Below are 21,144 nucleotides of genomic sequence, written 5' to 3'. Positions count from 1 at the left end.
TATTTTTGGCGTTACGAAAGGCAGTAAATGTAAATGCCCTCCTGAGAACTAGCACAAAGAACTGAACATCTTGTCCTGGGTATTACTGGAAGAAAAGAGGAACTTTGTCTGCTCATGCTTCATTTCCAATCAGGCCAATCTGGATCAGTTATAGTGTTTTTAATCTCAATGCAAGGAAAAAGAAAGACATTGCGCATCAAAGCAATTTCATGGAAAAATACAATATGTACAAAAGAAAAAGATTTCTGAAACTTCTGATGAGAGCACGTCAGTGGACACAAAAGACGGATGGGACAGAACGAGACCAGCGTTTCGGATTTTCAGCACTTCTTACCAAAAACAACATGTTCTGATATCGAAACTATTAAGTCAAATATATTTATAATATACATATATATTATTTACAGAATACCGTAAATATACAACATCCACTTTGAAGTCTATAAAGAAATATCAGAAATTAGGCACACATTTTGCTTAGAACAATCATTTGGAGTTGTTTCTTATGCCATCCGTTCGCTGCAGTGCTACGTAGTGAACCCAGTAGAGAAACAAGTCAGCATTGCATGTTTAAAAGCACAATGGGTAACTTAATTCATGAGAAAGACTGAGATCTATCGAATAAAACAAACCACCACTTTCATTTGGAAGTGTGTCTAGATGCCAGGCACTGCGAATCCGATGCTGCCAAGCTACATCCCAACTCTGTTACTGTTGGGATAATAGCATAGAAACTCATTTTTAGAACAGTTTTGTCAGCCATATGAGCTTTGGAGAGGGGTTTAGGTGAAGATGAAGGTATCTAAAGCTACAGCTGCTGTTGAAGAGCCTGAAGCAGAAAGGTCAGTTTGGATCCTCGTCATCACAAGATGCATAACAAAAGGAGTCACTGTTTGTAGCTCTGCCTTACACTGCCAAGTGAAATGTTTGCAAACTCAGATTTCCCTCAGAGTCTACAAGCTGATTCAATCAATTTCAAAGTGACTTGGAATGAATCTCATTACAGACTAATTGCAAAAAAAACATGTGCATACATAGCAAACAAATACTGGAGTGGCAGCACCAATACTCAAAGAGGCTCCAGTAACGGAGGAATGCAGACTTGGCCGCCCACTTGCTTGACATGTTGGTAATCTTCAACTTCACTAGAATTTGACTCGCCCAGCAACAAACTAAGTTACATTTTCATTTCCTTGTCCCTTTCTGTTTGTTGAGTTGAAAATGGAGCCCAGTGTTAAGTCTCATTCTCATGCGAAAAAAGTCGCTAATTGTGCCTTAAACATAGATCAGCACGTTCTACGCTCACTGGAGAAAAAGCGGCTACGCTGCTTCTAACAATCATGAGTTGGTGGGCAGTTACTGCACTGACCCCTGACATGATCAGTATACGTCCTGCCATTCTATGGCACACCCCTACCATCATACCAAACAGTGGGGCGCTAACCTATCTACAGCCATACGCACAAACAGTATCATATATACAAGTTGAAATACACAGACCAGTATTGTTGTCTTTTGTTCCCAAGACAATGAAATGCACAGCCCAAGGTGCAGTGCAAAAAGGGGATGACAGAAGCCGATGCATGTGATTTAAAGAACCTTTGCTGATGTGAAATGTAGGTGGTTGGGACTGGATTGCTGAGGGAGTTTCCAAATTTAACTGCTAAGAATGGGGAAGGGTTAGCATGTTTTTTGTGTGTGTGACTGTGACATGTGTAAGAATTGTGGGATAAGGGTTGCTGTTAGGCCAGGACAGTGTGTGTGTGTGTGTGTGTGTGTGTGTGTGTGTGTGTGGTGGGGGTGTGTGTGGTGGGGGGTATGTGTGGAGTTGTGTCTTTGGGTTGTAAACATGAGTAAAAGGTTGTTATTAAGTGAGCTAATGCTCTTTTTTGAGTTGAAGTGTATCAGGATTTGTGTAACTTTGCAGGGAAATGTTATGATGTTATGAAGGAAACACAATGGGGCGTGATGCACAGGCTCAGGTGACACAATGGCACCCTCTACAGGTCAGACTCAGGCATGTCGGGCATGTCGGCCATGAGGTAGCCGATACCATAGCGTCCATTGGGGGCCGTGTTGACGTCCGGCAGCGGGCAGCCGCTCTGCTTGCGGTAGATGCTGTTGGCAGGCATGGGCGAGGGCGCTTGGCTGGGGGTCTTGCCGTTGATGAGGCTGGTGTCATCGTCCTCGTCGTGACGTACACTCTCCTTGATGATGCGGCCCTTGCGGTAGGAGACGGCGGACAGGCCGCTGGCACTGTCGTCCATGATGTTGAAGTAGCGCAGCAGGAAGACGAGCGGCACGGGCAGCACGGCCATCACCACCAGGGAGACGCACACGGCCAGGCCCCATGGGGGGTAGCTCAGGGACACCTCCTTGGCCTGAGACGGACACAACGCAGTGTAAGTACACACATACACACGCAACACTCAAGGAATGTCTGAGCACAACTCATTTCCTATTCATTCTTGAAATGCACATTGAAATACTAATAGTGCCACATCACAAAAAAAAACAGTTAATCTTCCAATAAATGCATTCAGAAAGCTCAAATACTCGTGTTTAAAATATTACAGATAGATAAATAAGCTTAACTGTCTGTCCCAAACGAAGAAAGATTTTTTTTTTCCTTTGACAAGGACAAAATTGCTCCGAATTCACATTCACAGATTCTCGTGTTCAAAGTGTGATCAGTAATTCTCATCACGCAGCATGCTAAATGTGAGATGCCCAGTGGTCGTGCTCACCTGGTCCTGGATCCAGGCGCTGTAGCTGGGCGGCGTCATGCCCAGCTGGATGATGCTGGCGCCCAACAGTGTGAGCAGCAGCACGGGGGTCACATACTTCCACATGTAGTAGTAGTAGCGAACGGGGGTGAAGCCCAGCATGTCCCTCAGGTCCTCAAAGAACCTGACCGAGAGAGAGAGAGAGAGAGAGAGAGAGAGAGAGAGAGAGAGAGAGAGAGAGAGAGAGAGAGAGAGAGAGAGAGAGAGAGAGAGAACCGAGGTAAGCAATCAGCAGCACTCTGGAGTTATAATAACAATGAGGTTTCAAACTGAGGTGGGTAGACAATGAGCAAATAATACTAATATGATTCACATAAATAATAAAATGATATATATTAAGTAATGTTAAATGTAGGCCTTTTTAGTGTATGGCATGTCACTGAAAGTGTTCAATGGCTACTATTCACCACTGGAGGTCAGTGCTCCACTGTTAAAGATAGGGAAAGAGCACTCTGCAATTTAACCATCTATGGTTAGTGAACACACACACACACACACACACAGACACACACACACACACAGACACACACACAGCGAGCAGTGAACACACATGCTGCAGCACCCGGGGAGCAGTTGGGGGATTAAGTGTCTTAGTCAAGGGCACCGCAGCTTTGGATGTGGACATAGGAGAGTGATGTTCAACCTTGCTCAATTTGTTTCTACCAGCCACCCCTCTGATTCCCTGACCAATTGGGCCCCGGCTGTTACAGGGTTCCCACTCTAGGTCAGATGTAAATTTCCATGACATTTCTCTGACTTTCCCTGACAAAAAACCTGAATTTCCATGACCTACTTAGAATGAATTGTACAATATACCAACCAAAGATTTCCGAGTAGCCGCGTAGCATTCAAGAATCTTTGACTTTTTTTGGTGAGTGGGAGATGAATAAATGGGCATTGAATAAGCAAAGTTAGGCTAACCACAGCCACTCAAGCAAGCAGTAAAGCTAATATAGATATACATCAATTCTGCATGGACATATATTTACATTAATGTATATTGGCAAGTACATTTTAAACTGCGACTACAAAATTCCCTGATATTCCATCACTTTGCTCCACAAATGATACAATTTCATAACTTTCCATGTCTGGAATAGACTCTATCAAATTTCCATGATATTCCAGAAATTTCATGACCCGTGGGAACCCTGCGGTTAGACTAACTAAATAACAATCATAGATGCAGAGGGTGTGTAAGGGTGTTTGCTTCACCGCATGTCTTTCTTTATTCCCTGTGTGTGTGTGTGTGTGTGTGTGTGTGTGTGTGTGTGTGTGACTCACTTGTCTGTGCCATAGACCCAGGCCACAGCAATGTTCTCTAGGATGACAACGATGAGGAGGGGCAGCGTGGCAGAGTAGTCATCAAACATGGCCACAAAGTAGTTCCCTGAGCGCTGGACGAAGAGCAGGCCAATGCTGAATGCCAGCAGACAGCAGCCCACTGGGGGGGGAGAGAGAGAGAGAGAGAGGGAGACAGAAAGAGAGAGAGAGAGAGATTTAGTTAAAGACAGACACTATCCACAGCATCAGAAGCCTGATTCAGGTGATTTCATGTACACTATCTCCCTAATTCATATCAGAGCCCTCTAGTGCCACCTGCAGCTGTCTCACCTGTGAGGAACTCCTTGCGCACTTTGAAGGTGTCCACGAGGGGCGTGATTATGCCCTCAATGGTGCCGAACATGCTGCCCAGGCCCAGGTTGACCAGCATGAGGAAGAACATGACCGACCAGAAGGGCGACGCTGGGAAATGAGTCATGGCCTCCGTAAAGGCGATGAAGGCCAGCCCTGTTCCCTGCACCGCCTGAGGAGGAGGATGAGGAAGAGAGATACACAGAGTTAAGTTAAAATTACATACAACTGTGTTCTGTTACGTTCCAAATTACAACAGATGTGTTCATATTAAAGGTATACTATGCAGGTTTAGTGTAGAGCTCCCTCTAGAGTCACAATGTATTTATATCTTACTCTGCTATTGTAAATTGCAAACTTTTCGTGACTTATCCCCCCTGTACACAATGCAAATGCTCCAAAGAGCTATATCTACTGACAAGGTAATGTTTCAGAATTCTCGCGTGATTTGGGCGCCGCTGTTGGAAGTTGCATGGCTGGTTTTCTCGGTAGGGGCTCACTACGTCTATGTTGTTTAGCTATTCTAGGTGAACGATTCGCCTATTACAAGTTCCTTTACCTTCGTGAAGGTGAAAATCTTGCATAGTGTGCCTTTAATCCAAAGGTCCAAAGTGATCACGGGTAAGTACCGATCTTCCTCCAGGGTCATGGATTGTGAGTCATGATTTAGCGGTCAGGGCCAGCAGCATATGTGTAGCACCTCCACTGTGGAGTGTTCCAAGCGCATCGGTCGTGACTAGTGTCTTTATAGGAACCATTGTGTGTGGGAGGACCATGACTGGCTGTCTGGACGCCTCTGGTGTCCCTACAGGGCACACTGACTCCTCACATTCCACCCAAGAACACTGCCAGTCACATGGCTTGGGCCACACATACAGACCATAGATACAGACACATACGTCATACAGAGACAATAACGGCCTTGAATGTGAAATAATCCAAACGAAGAGATAGGCTCTCCAACAGGCGTGCCTATGTGGGCTCACTGTGGACGGAGCAGGCCAGAGAACAGGCCCTTTATGGGGTCTCTTTTCAGTGATTTCTGTCTTTGTCAGTGCTGATTACAATACAAACCAAAAACAATCCACGGGCCTACTGTGTTCCAGTGAAAAACAAATACATTATGAACGCCATGCAAAAATATTTCATGTTCAGAGTTGACCCTGTCAAACGTTCAGCAAGTGACAGTTATGTGCTTCAACATGGATTCCATTCCTTCACCTCCCCTGCTACAATAAGCCTTTTAAATCCCAAAGCAGTCAGGCTGGGAGTTCTGTGGCCAATGTTAACACAAGCCCCATAAAGTGTGCCACTGGTGGGGCCCAGTATACAGCTGCTCTAAAGAGATTTGGCATAGGCATGGTGTGTGTGTGTGTGTGTGTGTGTGTGTGTCTGTGTGTGTGTGTGTGTGTGTGTGTGTGTGTGTATTGACCCAAAGGGGCCCATGATCAAAACCCAAAGGAGTCCCCTTGTCTTCCCATGTTCACACCCAGTGAGTCACAGAGGGGGGCGCCCAAATGAGATCCCATTTCATGCACATACTGGGTAGTTTGGCTTTGTACCAGTGACCGCAGCAGGAGACACAAGTCATCATATGTACACCGCCAACAGAAACAGGAGCTTCTATCCGATACACCATCCATACTGCTGAGGCTACACATGTTGTGGCCCGTGCAAAACTCCCTCAAGTATCTGAGCCATGAATTATTCACAGCACTTTAGCATGCCGTCAATGCACTGAGCACGGGATAGAAACAGACCAAAAATAGATATCAGATAAAAAAATCAAAGCACTGGAGGGCAATCTGAATGGGTGCTGTTCCTTGGAAGTGGTAAACACTTCACCATGATGTGACACACTGTCATTTCTTTTCTTCAAACTAAATTTAGTGATTATCACGTCTGTTTCTGCTAGAAGCACCAGGCTTCCCAACAGGTCCATAAACCATTCTGTTATTTCAATATTACAAAAGGCAGCACCTTTACATGTTTTTTTATGAGACAAATGTGCTGGATTAATTAACTAAATAATTGAGGGTATTATGTTGATTTGCTGCTATTTATCTGTTTTCACAATCCTTAATTAACCAAACCTTCCTTATACATGCATTTAAGTTACATCAAAGCCTACAAAGCAGGAGAATGTACAGTATATATCACATTTGTTCTCACAGAAATGATACACCTCCACTGTCTAGTCTAAATGACTGAGGTCTAAAATAAAGGCAAGCTTTCCTAGCCCAACAGTTGTAAAGAACAGTCATTGTAAAATTGGATGGATATATAAATATAAATATAAATATAAATATAAATATAAATATAAATATAAATATAAATATGACACAACCTGTGAAATAAACTGAGAAACTGTCAGGGACACATTTGTCTAACTGAGCGAACACCACCCCCAGCTGTTGTGACAGGCATCATTCTTATGCTATCTCTGCCTTCATTAGAAACAATGGCTGCTTACGGAGCTATGAGATTAAAGAGTCTGTTTATTGACTCCTGATCCATTAGTGGCGAAGGCCTCTGTTGTGGAACGTGAGCTGAGTGGGGACGCTGTGTACCTTGTTGAGCTCGTCCTCAATGCTGCAGGAGTCTAGACCCAGGCTTGAGTAATCGTTCTCCATCACGCCCTGAAGGACCTCGGTCATCTGCTTGTAGTCCTGGTGACTCAGTGTCCTGCTGAAGTTGATGTGATGAGGGATCAGGTCACGACTGATCCCGTTGCCCAGGAAACCCTCAATTTTCTTGGTGTTTCTAACAGGGAGTGAAGCATCACAGTAATCAAGACAAAATAATGGCAAATTGCATTTTCTTAATGGACAAATAGCAGTAATAAAACCAATATGTTAGTTGTGTTCTTTGAGGCAGGGACACTGTTAACACAAAGGATGGAATTGCTATCAAACATTCTTTCTCCTAAATGACATGAATGACCACTGTCTTGCATAAGTAAGATGTTGCATAAGTGTTATCACAACTGGCTTGGACTACCTGTAATTTTCTATTTTTAGCTGGATGAAAATAGCTATTATATCTATTTTCATCTGAAAAATGGCACAGGAGCTTGGTGATGGTCCGGTATAGAGATGTGATTACATATATAAGCCAGTGCAAAGACATGCAGATTGAGGGGTTGTGGGTCTCCTTGGATCTCCTCTTGTGCTTGGCTAGGGCAGAAGCTCTGCTTGTGGTCGGTTTGTTTTTGCCTTTGTGGGGGGAAAAGGAGAAAGCACACAAACAAATAAACACTCACTCGGCGACACACTTGGCGCTCATGACGTTGGCCTTGAAGCCGAGCACGGCGAACACCACCAGCGTGGCCAGCACGGAGGTGAAAAAGTTGATGAAGGACACCAGCACGGCGTCCAGGTGGCAGTTGTTGTCGCGCTTGTTGTAGCTGGAGAAGGCGATGACCCCACCGAAGCCCAGGCCCAGAGCGAAGAAGACCTGCGTGGCCGCCTCGCGCCACACCTTGGGCTCCAGCATGATCTCCAGCTGGACGAGGGGGACAGACCAGCAATACCGGACTCACTCAACAAGCCAATCATCACTAGCTGATGGAAATCTACCAGCTACAGGATGAGGTAACGTGTTATGTCTTATAACATGTTTAATAGTCTTATATAAAGTGTTATGTAAATGTAAAAAAATAAAGTAAAGTAAAATAAAGTAAATGTTTTAAAATCGCTATACTAATCTCCATATACATAAATATATCATAACATTCCTGATATGACATGCAGATGTGTCTAAGCAATAAAAGCAGAAACACGTAGTGGATGCAAAGGACAGAGAAAGCCTTGCACAAATGATCCATTAGCAAATGTTATAGTCAATATATCTATCCATGAACCTACAGTTCAAAGGATATGTGTGTGTGTGTGTGTGTGTGTGTGTGTGTGTGTGTGTGTGTGTGTGTGTGTGTGTGTGTGTGTGTGTGTGTATGTGCGTTTGTGTATATTTCCACCTCTGGTTAAAAAGATGTCATCATGGTTTTAATGAAACACCACATGAATAAAACTCATCACATCCTCCAACATGCAGCCTGCCTTCTCTCCCCATGACATCAAAGTCTCTCATGTACACAGACACCCCCCCCCCACACACACACACACCTACGGACACCCACATACACATCCTTTGATGTGTGAACATGTCTGTGATCTGCGACACAGCAACGTGACAGGAGGGGTAAAATACTGTAGTCGGTTACGTAAGTCATGGAGTGGAACACAGAGGAAAAGAGATCCACCCAGTGTAATGTGCCAGTGTGTGTGTGTGTGTGTGTGTGTGTGTGTGTGTGTGTGTGTGTGTGTGTGTGTGTGTGTGTGTGTGTGTCTGTGTGTGTGTGTGCACTCATTCATTCACCTCCACACTGCTATAACACAGGCACTCTCATGTAATCTGGGTGATGGAGCTATTTCATTTCCAAGGCTATGTTTTCTACAGTCATCACTCATGACACACTTATTCATTAGTGCGAGAGGCCTGAAGTGGACTGACTGATCTGTGGTTTATGATGACAGGTAGAGTAGGGGACAGTTGAAGGACAGAGAAAACATTCTCTGTGATATGAATACTATTGGTATTTCAAACCAATGAGCACTTGTGAACCATTTACCCTTATTCCCCCTTACATAAACCACGTTCATACACATACACACAGACTTACCTTGGGTGTGAACATGTGACGGATGCCATCCACGGAACCTTCTAGGAGGAGGGCTCTCACCAGGAAACAGATCAGGACCACGTAAGGGAACAGGGAGCTGAAGTACATGACCTGCAGCCAATCACAGTGAAGAATGTCTTTCTTACTATGTGGCCACAATAGCAAAACATCAAATACAGAAACCATCTAGGCCACTGAGAGGAAAACCATCCTCTAGGTTGATCTTTGAAACCACTTGCAACCACTCGCAATACTATTTAAGTGCAAAAGTGACAACACTACTTATGATTTAACAGAATTTTATATTGAATTCAGTCTTACGTAACACAAGTCAACCAGTGTTAAATATATGTCCCCTAAAGCCGCCAAGAATGTGGAATGATGCTTTCACAGGCAAGCATCTAAATCAGATATAGAGGCCAAACTAGATTGTTGAGGACTCTCGAAGTCTGCCCATTTGGAAACATGACACATTTTTCAAGCAAACAATAGACCTCTGAAGGTGGCATACAAAAAAGTTGCCATCTTTGCCCATATAAGGAGATCTGGGTACCTACGATTTTTCCTATCGGAAAATAAATGGATTTTGAATAATTGCACCTTTTCAACTGTCGCGATGGCGAAGAAGTCTGAAATACAGACCTATTGCTCTACACACTTTTGTCATCTGACTTTGAGTGAGTTTTGTGATCTTCAGTATGCTAAGATGGCAAACTTTGATTTTTGATAAGACTCTCCATATATGGGCAGATGGCAGCTTTTTTGTAGGCGAACTTCAGATGTCTATGCTGCTCTGAAGGTGTGACCATAACAATATCCACATCTGCCACCTGCCTTTAGCACCTGCGATGATGAGTAACACAAGAGGGCAAGGCAGTTACGCCCAAAGTTCTAGAATCCTGCCAGGCAGGAATACTACCAGCTCTTCTAGTAAGTGAATGTGTTTTACAGTCAGAGCAGAGGCTGCACACACACACATTTCAAAATGACTCTGGAGGCCACACAGACACACTTCAAAAGAAATGGACTGCTATTAACCCTCCTGAATACATTCTTGACCAAGCCCAAAATGTATGATAAAACACTACACACCGAACCTTGATAGCATTTCATACTATATAATTATTTAATTCCATGCTGCTTACATATGTAGACGCACTGGGCTGGGCTGGGCTGTGCTTGGCTGAGTCAGGTGGAATCGAATGGGCCCATGTTTGTGGTTAACCAGAGATGAGACCAAAGAAGGATAATGGAGAAGAGATTGGTCACAGAGGAGTTAATATTGCTCTCTCTCTCTCTCACTCTGTGTGTGTGTGTGTGTGTGTGTGTGTGTGTGTGTGTGTGTGTGTGTGTGTGTGTGTGTGTGTGTGTGAGAGAGTGTGTGTGTGTGTGTGTGTGTGTGTCTGTGTCTACTGCTTGAGTGAGTAATAATAATGGTGCACACTTATGATGAGTCAGTGTGTCTTGTGCACTCACCTGCTCAACAATTACCAGCTGAAACCATAACAGATACACACAAACCCTCCTCAGATACACACACACCCTCCTCAGATACACACACATCCTCCTCAGATACACACACCCTTTTCAGATACACACACATCCTCCTCAGATACCCATACCCTCCTCAGATACACAAAGTCTCTTCAGACCCCCCCCCCCCCCCAGATACACACATGGCTGACGGTATGTGAACAACTGATATGACGCCACCTTTACCTGTGTCACATCTGTTTTGTGTTTTCTATCTACTGAATTTCAACAAAAGTTAATCCAGTTTGAAATAGGAGTTTATGTTGAACTACTGTATGTTGTGGCATTGGAGAAGCGTATCTTTTTCGTCATTCTTTTCTCCTCTGTACAATATGACACTTCTAGGGTGATGAAACAATCTGCAATTTAATGCACCTTTTCTTGGGGGACTAAAATAAGCATTTGCACCATATGCTCTTGTGCTGTAAAGGGTTTCATGATGTTGGACTATCGAATGAAACCAGTCCAAACCCACCCTAAGTAGCTGGAGGGTATATGACGTCTTTTTGACAGGACTATCTCTAGTACAGAGTTTAGAAAAGATGGAAGGCTATCTTGAGGTAAACCTGACCATTGCTGCCCATAGAGTGTCCTCATGCTCGGGTTTTGTGGCGTATTTCATAAGCATAACTGAGCCCAGTGGACAGATTGAGAAATGAGTCCCCCCCCCCACACACACGCACCATTCTCGCCAGGCTGGAAAGAAGTGCGCGAGTAACCATGGCAACCACAATGGATTTCTCCCCTCCATTCATGTACAAGCACACTCACACCCCATGCATGTGCACACAAACACACACACACACACAAACACGCAAACACACACACACACACACACACACACACACACACACACACACACACACACACACAAAATGCAGGTCAGTGCAGGGATATTCCAAGAACATAAGCTTTGTGGTAACGGTGAATGGGACATTAATATTCTTTTGTATAGCAAATCCCTGATCAGGCTTCAAAGGACTGCTTTACCCCCTTCTGTGGGGAGCCCCACTCACTCTCTTACTTCTACTCCTAGGCTATCTCTCTCTCTCTCTCTCTTTCTCTCCTACTCTACTCTCTCTCTCTCTCTCTCTCTTTCTCTCCCTCCTACTCTACTCTCTCTCTCTCTCTCTCTCTCTTTCTCTCCCTCCTACTCTACTCTCTCTCTCTCTCTTTCTCTCTCTCTCTTTCTCTCCCTCCTACTCTACTCTCTATCTCTCTCTCTATCTTTCTCTCCCTCCTAGTCTAGTCTCTCTCTCTCTCTTTCTCTCTCTCTCTTTCTCTCCCTCCTACTCTACTCTCTCTCTCTCTCTCTCTTTCTCTCCCTCCCTCCTACTCTACTCTCTCTCTCTCTCTCTCTTTCTCTCTCTCTCTTTCTCTCCCTCCTACTCTACTCTCTCTCTCTCTCTCTCTCTCTCTCTCTTTCTCTCCCTCCTACTCTACTCTCTCTCTCTTTCTCTCTCTCTCTTTCTCTCCCTCCTAGTCTAGTCTCTCTCTCTCTCTGACTTGTCAACCTGCCTCTTTTACCCAAGGTGCACATTCTCTCTCTCCACTTAATCTTTATCCATCTATGTCCATCAGCATGAATTATTTTTTTTATCTTGTGGCCACATTAATTCTTGATGCAACTTGTAATATCAGCGGGACACAAACAAGTGTTTAGCAAAAATTCTATAAACTCTTTCTCTCTCTCTCTCTCTCGCCTCAAACACAAACTTTCACAAGACTGACACCTCAGAGATGGGTTTCTGCAAATGGAACAGGTTGAAGGCAGTGGACATAGAATGTCGCTTCCACCAAGGCCAAACCTGTAGCCCACAACAATGCATCCACCCTGTATCTTTAACTTCTGTAGAAGCAACACACAGAACCAACAAGACAACAACTAGCTGAGACGAATGAGGTGGCCAGAAATAAATAGCCACATCCTGAGGACGTAAAAAGTAGCGAGTGACAAAGAGATAGTGAAAGAAAGACAAAGAGAGTGATGCTGGAGGCAAGGACAAAGGCTTGACCAAATGAACCACCTTATCTCAGCTGTACAGGCCTACGGTGTCCACTATAACACAGCCAACAATGCAACCCAGCCTGCCTAGGCTTGTAAGCAAGGGGCAGCTAAAGGTAGCACGGTCTCAACTTGCGGATTAAGGGGCCTTACTCATAGAACGGCTTCTTCTATTCTTAAACAGTGACTAGCAACGAGTATTGGGGGAAAAAGTGTTACAACATTAAGCTGCAATGCAATTTTAACCAATTTTGATTTAAGGTTGTGACAGAAAAAATGCTGCGTCTGTGGAAAATGATGGAAATGATGAAAGGCAAAATAAGGCGCAACAGCCAAAAATGGGTCCATGGGTCTACCGTGCATGACCAGTGGAGAAATAATGATCTAATAGCACGGAACGGACCAGAAAACTGGGCTATGTGCTGTGTGGTGATTAGCACCTGATATGGCATGAGGGGAACATGAGAAGGATAATCCTCCCATCTTCCTGAGTAGAAAAATCAAGATGACGTTTGAATGGTAATGACTCCAACTTCTCTGGAATCATCTCTGGCCTCACAGAAGCTCTGTGAATTAGATGTACCGCAAAGCAGTACAAAATATGACCGCCGCTCTGTGTAGATGTGTGCTTCTGAGTGTGCATGTGGGGGTAATGGTGTGTGTGTGTGTGTGTGTGTGTGTGTGTGTGTGTGTGTGTGTGTGCGTGCCTGCCTGCCTGCCTGCCTGCCTGCCTGCTTGCTTGCTTGCTTGCCTACATGTGTGTATGTTTTTGTGTGTGCGCGCGTGCGTGTGTGGGTGTGTTTATGTGTGTGTGTGTGTGTGTGTGTGCGCGTGTGTTTACTGTATGTGTGTGTGTGTGTCTGTGTGTGTGTGCATGTGTATGTGCCTGTGCATGTGTTCTGTGTGTGTGTGTGTGTGTGTGTGTGTTTATGTGTGCATGTGTGTGTGCATATGTGTGTGTTTATGTGTGTGCATAGGTGTGTGTGAGTGTGCATAGGTGTGTGTGAGTGTGTTCTCGAAATATTCATTGAAAACTGTGTCCGGCCTACTAACCCTAGGGGGGCGACGGATCAAAACGAAAATCAATGGTTCCATGTCATCCTTGTGGGACTACATGCCCACCAAGTTTCGTGCAGCCTGGTCTTTCAGTGTCCCGGAAATCGTTGACACAAAATTACTAAAGAAAAAAAAAATCCGGAAGAAAAAAAACGGTAACACTTTACTTGACAGTATCGACATAAGAGTGACATGACACTGTCATGACACATGTACTCTAAACCTAACCCTAACCCCTAATCATAACTTGTTATGACAAAAACCAAATGACACTTAATGACAGAAGCATTATGTCATAAACATTTATGACTTGTTTATGACACGTTCACAACAGTGTCATGTCACATTATGTCAATACTGTCAAGTAAAGTGTAACCAAAAAAACTCTGGCTAAACCTATATGATAGCTACGCTAGCGGCAGTCATAATTTTGGCTGTAACCTGGACCTGGATTTGAGGTGCACCTTAATACCAATCTCATGAAGGATGGGATCGGGGGGAGACCGTGTGGGGTAGGAGCCAGAGCAGGGGCCAGTGAGTCTGGCAGGTGGATGGTGAGATGTTCCCCACTGCAAGCCAGAAGGATGTGGACTCTCCTCACCTTCCCAGAGGACTGAATGCCCTTGATCATGGCCAGGCACACCATGGTCCAGGCCGCCAGCAGACACACGGTCATCCTCCAGTTCAGGCCACCGCTCTCCGATATGGAGCTGGAGATGTCCAGGGCCTCGCGGTACCAGTAGTAGGTGGTGGCTGAACTCTTCTCACACTCTGGCACCACAACTGACCAAAGGCAGGCAAAGAAAGGGCGGGTCAGTGAAATGTGAACACTCTTTGGGTTGTGTCTTACTCCATGTTTCTATTAGTATTGCTTATAACTTAAACATAACTTTTATGGCAAAATTACTTCAGTAAAGCACACTTTAGAATGCAAACTAGATGTACCGCATAGCGGTACAAAATATGACTACTGCTCCATCCTGCACATTCTCTCCACAAAAATAAATCACGTGTCAATTTGTCTCCATCTCCTACTCCGTCCCCTACTCCTGCAACTTTTGTGTATGTAAATGAGTGTGTGCATGTGTGTGTTTGCTTCTGTGTATATGTGTACTTCTGTGTACGCTTGTGGGTGTGTTTGTGGGGGAAAAGGGGGTGTGTGTGTTTATGTGTATGTGTTTATGTGTGTGTGTGTAACTTGCGTTGTGTTAAACCTGCGCGATTCAGCCCTGCAGACGCCAGGACTCGAACCCGCGAACAGCAGCACCTCGGATCGGGAGGTGAACGTGCTGACAGTTGAGCTAAAAGCCCAGGCTACTAGCTTGCATGCCAACAGCACTCTTGAGGCGTCGGGGAGTGAGGTTTAGCAACGTTCCACAAGCTAAGCTAGCTGGCATCCGTTACATGTGTGAGAGAGTGCGTGTTTATGTGCGTTTGTGTGTGTGCATGTGCGTGCGTGCGTGCTTGTGTGCGCGTGTGCCTGTGTGTGCGTGTGCATGCGTACCTGTGTGTGTGTGTGTGCATGCGTGTGTGTGTGTGTGTGTGTGTGTGTGTGTGTGTGTTACAACGCCTCATTTTTGCTTTTTAACAAATGACATCAAGAGTCTGCGGAGATGTGGGCTTACAGGTGGAGTTGTTGGTCTTGACCAGTGGGCACTCGTTCCAGGGCAGTGGCTGCTGGAAGGACTGTGAGAAGTAGAACAGACTCCAGCTGATGATGACGTTGTAGTAGAGGGCCACGAAGAAGCACACCTGTACAGGGAAGCCGAGAACTGGTCAGAAAAATCAAATCAAATCGACAACTCTCTCACAGCGACTTCACCAGGCTTCACACTTGTGCTCTTTGTGAGGGGGAAAGTGTCAGGGCTATATATTTCAAGAGCTCGCTACTGTCTTGTGGAAGCACATTCAGAATACTTCAGAAAACATGATATGATGGAGTATATTATACATAATTTATAGTCTTTTTATGATATATGATAAAGAATGCAATGTGTGACCATTACACTCTGTGTATGCACAGCATGTGTGAGTGTGTGTAAACACAGTCATGTGCTGTGAGTGAGACTGACCACACAGCTGGCAAAGCCGATGCCGCCCATGCGGGGGCTGATGTAGTTCCAGACTCCGATGCTGCCGCGGCGGATGCGCTGGCCCACGGCCAGCTCCAGGAAGAACAGCGGTATCCCGATCAGTATCAGCAGGATGAGGTACGGCACCAAGTAGGCCCCTGAGAAGGACACAGGAGTCAGTCAGTCCACACACACACACACACAGTACCGGTATATTATATACACACGAGACACACACAAACACATGTGGTGCAAGGGCTACAACACATGTACGATTATACTCCATGGACTACACTCTGAATGCAGGCATGTCATCCGTGCCTGGTCAGAAAGCATTGCTGTCTTCTGGCTTCAGGCACCACATGCAGCTAACCCATAATAGTCATGTTGTGACCATTTGTGACAGAATTAGAGAGAGCGAGAATGTGAAAAAGTGTTGCTTGTGTCCTGAGGCTATGGTGGGTTGGTGCTTCAGTTCTATTCTCTCTCCCTGTGTGTGTGTGTGTGTGTGTATGTGTGTGTGTGTGTGTGTGTGTGTGTGTGTGTGTGTGTGTATCTGATTATTGCAGTTACATGTTAAATATGACCCCTGTTCCCCTGTTGCTGTTCGCACCAGCTCTATGTGATTACACACACCAGTCATTCAGTGTTAAGAGGCTTCTGAACTGGTGAACATGACTTGCCACGATTTCACATCACAACAGCAGCCAGACAAGTGTCATCGCTGCAGATGAACATGCACACGCACACACACCATCAGCACAAATGTATACTTCTGCAGTCAATCTTTCCATCCCTTCCACCAAAAACAGTGTAGACCTTCACTACATCAGCAACACACTCCCACACATTGCACACACACTTCCGGCCTTTCTACGCCAAAATGACTTCGGTAAAGCGTTAAGAGACACATGAGACAACACACACATCATTACATTGACAGACAAGGCTGTCATTCACAGGATTTACATGCAGTCAGTGTGACTGACGTAGCTCAGATGACAGCTCTTTAAGTGCCTTAGGACTAACTCCTATTATTCAGCCCTCAGGAGCACATGGCATAACCTTGGGGAAGAGTATATCTCCTGAGCATTTTGGTTCGATTGATTCAGGTTCTAAAGGTTGCTGGGCAGCCACATAACCAGTTCCATGTGTTCTGACTGGATGATCATGGTAATTTGCCTACAGATGATTAACGTTCTTTAGAAAAAAATAATGGTGGTCACTGGTCAATATCAATGGAAACATGCCAGAAGCATAATGCTTACGAACATTGCCCAGCAATATTGCTCAAAAGTTGCCTTGTGCATCATCAGCTTAAGATTCACCCATTTAAACTCTTTAACAATGGTAAGAGGAATGAGGATCAATATGAAAGTCAGATTTTAAACTAGTTCCTGCCCAGTCAGTTGTATCACTCTATCACTGATTTGCTTATGTCAACAAGGGTGAAATATTTCCAGTTAATCTGGTCTTGACACATGGCACAAACATTGGCATCTGAAGTCGCCAGCCTCTGAGTTGAGTTACAACTGTTCTGACCTCAGTGTACAGCAGTTTCTCATAAGGGGCAACCTCTATCATCCACTGTGATTTATGGCCATGAACTTATGATTATTCAGATATCATGTGTCAGTTCTAAAACATTCCACAGATGATGTGAAAACAATTCTTTACGTTCTACTGATGGACTGTAAAAAAAAAATCCATGGGCAAAGTCACACTCATCCCAATGACTTATTATCAATAAGGCAATTGGCAAATATTTTCACCCATTTATTTCATTCAAGTCATTGTGGTTATCCAACTGTCAAGTGCAACGATAGCCTAGAATTTGTAACTCTTCCGCTGAAACCCGATGCCCTCTGTCAGGGTGCCATGTGAAGGAGTAGGGTGTGGCTGTGTCTAGCTGACCTGGAGTCAGCATTTGCCTGCGTCAGGAGTCGATGTGCACACGGTGCACAGGCACACGGCGAGACGAGACAGCCGTGGCTATGCCGCTGCCAGCGAAGCAGAGTGGCGGGCCAGCCTCTTTTAATCTAATTACAGAAGAGCCCAGTGGGGTGGCCAGCATCACTTCAAAAGGCCTGGAGCACACGCCATCCTGCTGCTCGCCCGGTGGTGGAACACACACAGAGACACACACACAATCACACCAAACACACACACACACACACACACACACACACACACACACACACATACAGACAGATTCAGAAATCATCCGGTTGAACACTTTCACTTTCTCTCGGTTTCACACACACACTCACACACACACAAATGAGTAAGCATTACTACCAAATATACACATGTCATCGCCACCATTGGCGAGCCTTGAGTATTGCTCTGTAATCAGCTTTCAGTTGCCACTTACTGGCTTTGTGTAATCTCAGATGGAAATATACCCTGCTATTATCTTCCAGTCACACGTAGAAGATGATTCATTACGGTAGGGTCTATAAAGGATACATGTCTCAATACGCCTGCCCAGCATGGTGTGATAACACATAGACATCTTCGCCAGACTTCCTGTCAGACAAACTCGGCTTCCTATGTGAAACAACACTCGAAACGACAGCACAAGGCATCATTTAAGAATCTGATGCAATACAAACCATCATTGTGGCATCTTTTAAGAATCTGATGCAATGAAAACCATCATTGTGTCACATCATTAATGATCTTAAAGGCATTTGTTCCTTCTGCTCAGACGGTTTGGGGTGGTGAATTGAAACAGCAAACCTTGTGATGTGAAGAGAACAGCAGAAGTGAAACTAGCCACCTATCCTCTGTAAAAAGAAGATGAGTTTCTAAGTGCTTAAAGTCTAAATCTCTAACAGCCCTAAGTGAGATGACACACAGCCAACTGAATGACACCCCTGTCATTACACAAAAAAACAAAAATGACAACTAGCTACAGATAATGTGAGACTGTGTCTGGAGACCCTGTCGAGACTCACCTCCACCATTCTTTTGACACAGGTAGGGGAACCTCCACACATTCCCCAGGCCAACGGAGAAGCCCACCTGGGCCAGGATATACTGGAGCTTGCTATTCCAAGCAGGCCTTTCCTCCTCAGCATCATCGGAGGCCTCCTCAACATCTTTGACCTTCTCCTTGTCCACGGAAACATCATTGACGATCAGTGAGCTCTTCTTGAAGGAGTCGTCACAAGTGTCCTCGTTGGAAAGCAAGTCTTTGACTGACTCTGTGACATCATCGTCAAGCTCTCTCTTGACGGCCTTGCTGTTTTTGGGCATTTGATTAATAAACCACGGCAGGGGTGGGTGTAATGTCTTTCTGGTGGTTGAAGGGGTGGAGTGCGATGGTTCGAAGCCTGTTCACTTGGAGGGTGCAGGATTCCAGTCAAAGTAAGGCAATGATTTAAACTAAGCTGAGTTTCAATGATTATGATGAAGAGTTGGTGGTGGGTTTAATTCTTCATTGTCACAAGATGTCTACAGAAAAAAAAAGAGAAAACAAAGTCAATATCGGCTTTGGGACTATTGCAATGTGATGAACAAAGTATTCATATAAACACTGATCTTCTTCCACATGTGTTCTCTTGTGAAGAGTCTTCCAACTGGACATGAAGGCAGACAAGTACAGTCGCAGACCAGTACAAACATTCCAAGGAAAAACGCACTGCCATTAACAAGTGCAATCTATTCTTCAATGTAGACTACAACCACAGACTCGTCAGAAGAGCACTAGCCATGTTTTAGAATGTAGAGGATAACTGTGTTAAAATTAATAAGTAATATCAGACAGACAGATGTCATTTTGTACACCCACCATACAAACCACGACACGACAGATTGTACAGTCTGCTTTACAGTTACTTAAAACTAGTCCGCCTGAAGTATATGAAGCTATGTAAACATCTAACATGAATCCAAGTGCAGTGACAGGTGGAAAATCCTTCAGAATAGTGGGTGTGCTCTGGAGGACTATCGCGTTTCCGCGCGCCTAAATAATTGATCCCCAAAGCAGTGCACGAGGTGATTTGCATACGAACCCAAACACTAGACGCCATCTCTATTTATACTGTCTATTTGGCGCGTTCAGGCATAAAGGAGACTTAGATCATCGACATGCACAAACATAAAAATGAGGTTCCCAAATCAAGCCACGGTCAGTTGCCAGAACAGTGAACAAGAGCGACCGCGACAGCCTATCGGCTCTCCCCTGTGCGGCTTAAGTGATTTAAATAGATTTTCTTTACACCTCAAGGATTAGCTTCCCCTAAAATGTGGCCCTGCAACATTTCTTCAAAAAGGAAGAAGGAAAGGAAAAAATGGGAATCATAATAATCCCAATTAATTGAATTAATACTTTTAAACGTATTTCTACAAGCATTTCTAACACTGGTTGATGGACGAAATAGCGTGGGCTATTAGTTTCCTTTGTGCCCAATGATAAACTGGATTGTATAATTAATGGTGGGCTCTAGTGGCCTAAATAAAAATTAAATCAGGCCATTTTACCTCATTTAAACCAGTAGCCTACATGAACACATGATGTTACACAATTGAGCATAAAATCCTACATAATTCTTCAAATTCATCAAATTGCTGTATAATGCGAAATTGTATTGTGCGCCCTACAGTGCAAATCTATTTCTCCAAATCGCTTTGTCACCTGAATTAAGATTCAACCATTTCCCCCGCCCCGCGTCTCTGCCATCCATGTGCACTATTTCATCAGACACCGCATCCCTCCAACACCGGAGTACAAAAAGAGAAAGGATTAACCATCAATAAAAATGTATTGTACATTACCTGATATGGCAAAGAAATTGGGTCGAGTAGGTTTCCCAACACTAATGTTAATTTCGGGTTTTTCCCTCAATAAATTTCCAAACAGGTTATAACAACGCCAAGAGCACATGTGCCAAACCCTATACACTAGACATCATCACTTCATCTGATTCAGAATAGCCGGCGCTATGCGGAGACGCTTCTTCATCTTTGAGGGTGCGGGGTATTTTGCGATACATGTAGTATTACGCATACGGACAAGCCACATACAAATCCTCCAGAAAAATAGTTGAAGTAAGAATACGTTTAATTTGATAACATGACGAGGCGACTAGAAGTACTAGATGTCCATAAAAATCTTTGTCAATTATGTCAGAGAGATATCAAATCCCCCTATTTTTAAAAAGTGGTTTGTCCTTACTACTGTAGGCTAGTCTGTACAACCGCACTCCAGAGGGGTCTGGTGTACTCGCTCTTCTTGCTGTATAGCCTACTATAGCAATAGAATGTGAAGATACTATTTTTTTTATCCACTTTTTAAAATCGCAATAAAATTCTCTGGTAAAACTACACGTTTTTTTTTTAATAGTAATCTACATATTACTATTAAAAAGT

At 44.4% G+C, this 21,144-nt stretch overlaps 1 protein-coding gene across 1 annotated transcript; it reads right to left on the bottom strand.

Annotated features, from left to right (window-relative positions):
- Positions 1–143: 143 nt before the first annotated feature.
- slc6a15 (solute carrier family 6 member 15) lies at positions 144–20,679 on the bottom strand. Its single transcript, XM_076266133.1, has 12 exons — positions 20,551–20,679; positions 18,729–19,227; positions 15,769–15,926; positions 15,322–15,448; positions 14,298–14,479; positions 9,103–9,213; positions 7,684–7,925; positions 6,992–7,184; positions 4,401–4,593; positions 4,071–4,230; positions 2,748–2,910; positions 144–2,381 (listed from the first exon to the last, which is right to left on the bottom strand). The coding sequence occupies exons 2-12, from the start codon at positions 19,027–19,029 to the stop codon at positions 2,001–2,003; spliced, it is 2,211 nt and encodes a 736-aa protein (XP_076122248.1). The 5' UTR covers positions 19,030–19,227; positions 20,551–20,679; the 3' UTR covers positions 144–2,000.
- Between the last annotated feature and the right edge of the window lie 465 nt (positions 20,680–21,144).

Source organism: Alosa pseudoharengus, unplaced genomic scaffold (genome assembly GCF_046254945.1).
Source record: "Alosa pseudoharengus isolate Yale_2024_CS ecotype anadromous, Long Island Sound unplaced genomic scaffold, YU_APseudo_1.1 YU_APseudo_1.1_scf_10, whole genome shotgun sequence".
Taxonomy (NCBI): domain Eukaryota; kingdom Metazoa; phylum Chordata; class Actinopteri; order Clupeiformes; family Clupeidae; genus Alosa; species Alosa pseudoharengus.
This window is presented reverse-complemented; position numbering and strand designations above follow the sequence as displayed.

Excerpts from the sequence above, each read along its gene's own strand:
- slc6a15 (XM_076266133.1), bottom strand. The coding sequence starts at position 19,029 with ATGCCCAAAAACAGCAAGGCCGTCAAGAGAGAGCTTGACGATGATGTC. Across the intron at positions 2,911-4,070 it reads TGGGTCTATGGCACAGACAA|GTTCTTTGAGGACCTGAGGG; the intron begins GTGAGTCACACA and ends TCTCTCGGTCAG. Across the intron at positions 2,382-2,747 it reads GCGCCTGGATCCAGGACCAG|GCCAAGGAGGTGTCCCTGAG; the intron begins GTGAGCACGACC and ends TGTCCGTCTCAG.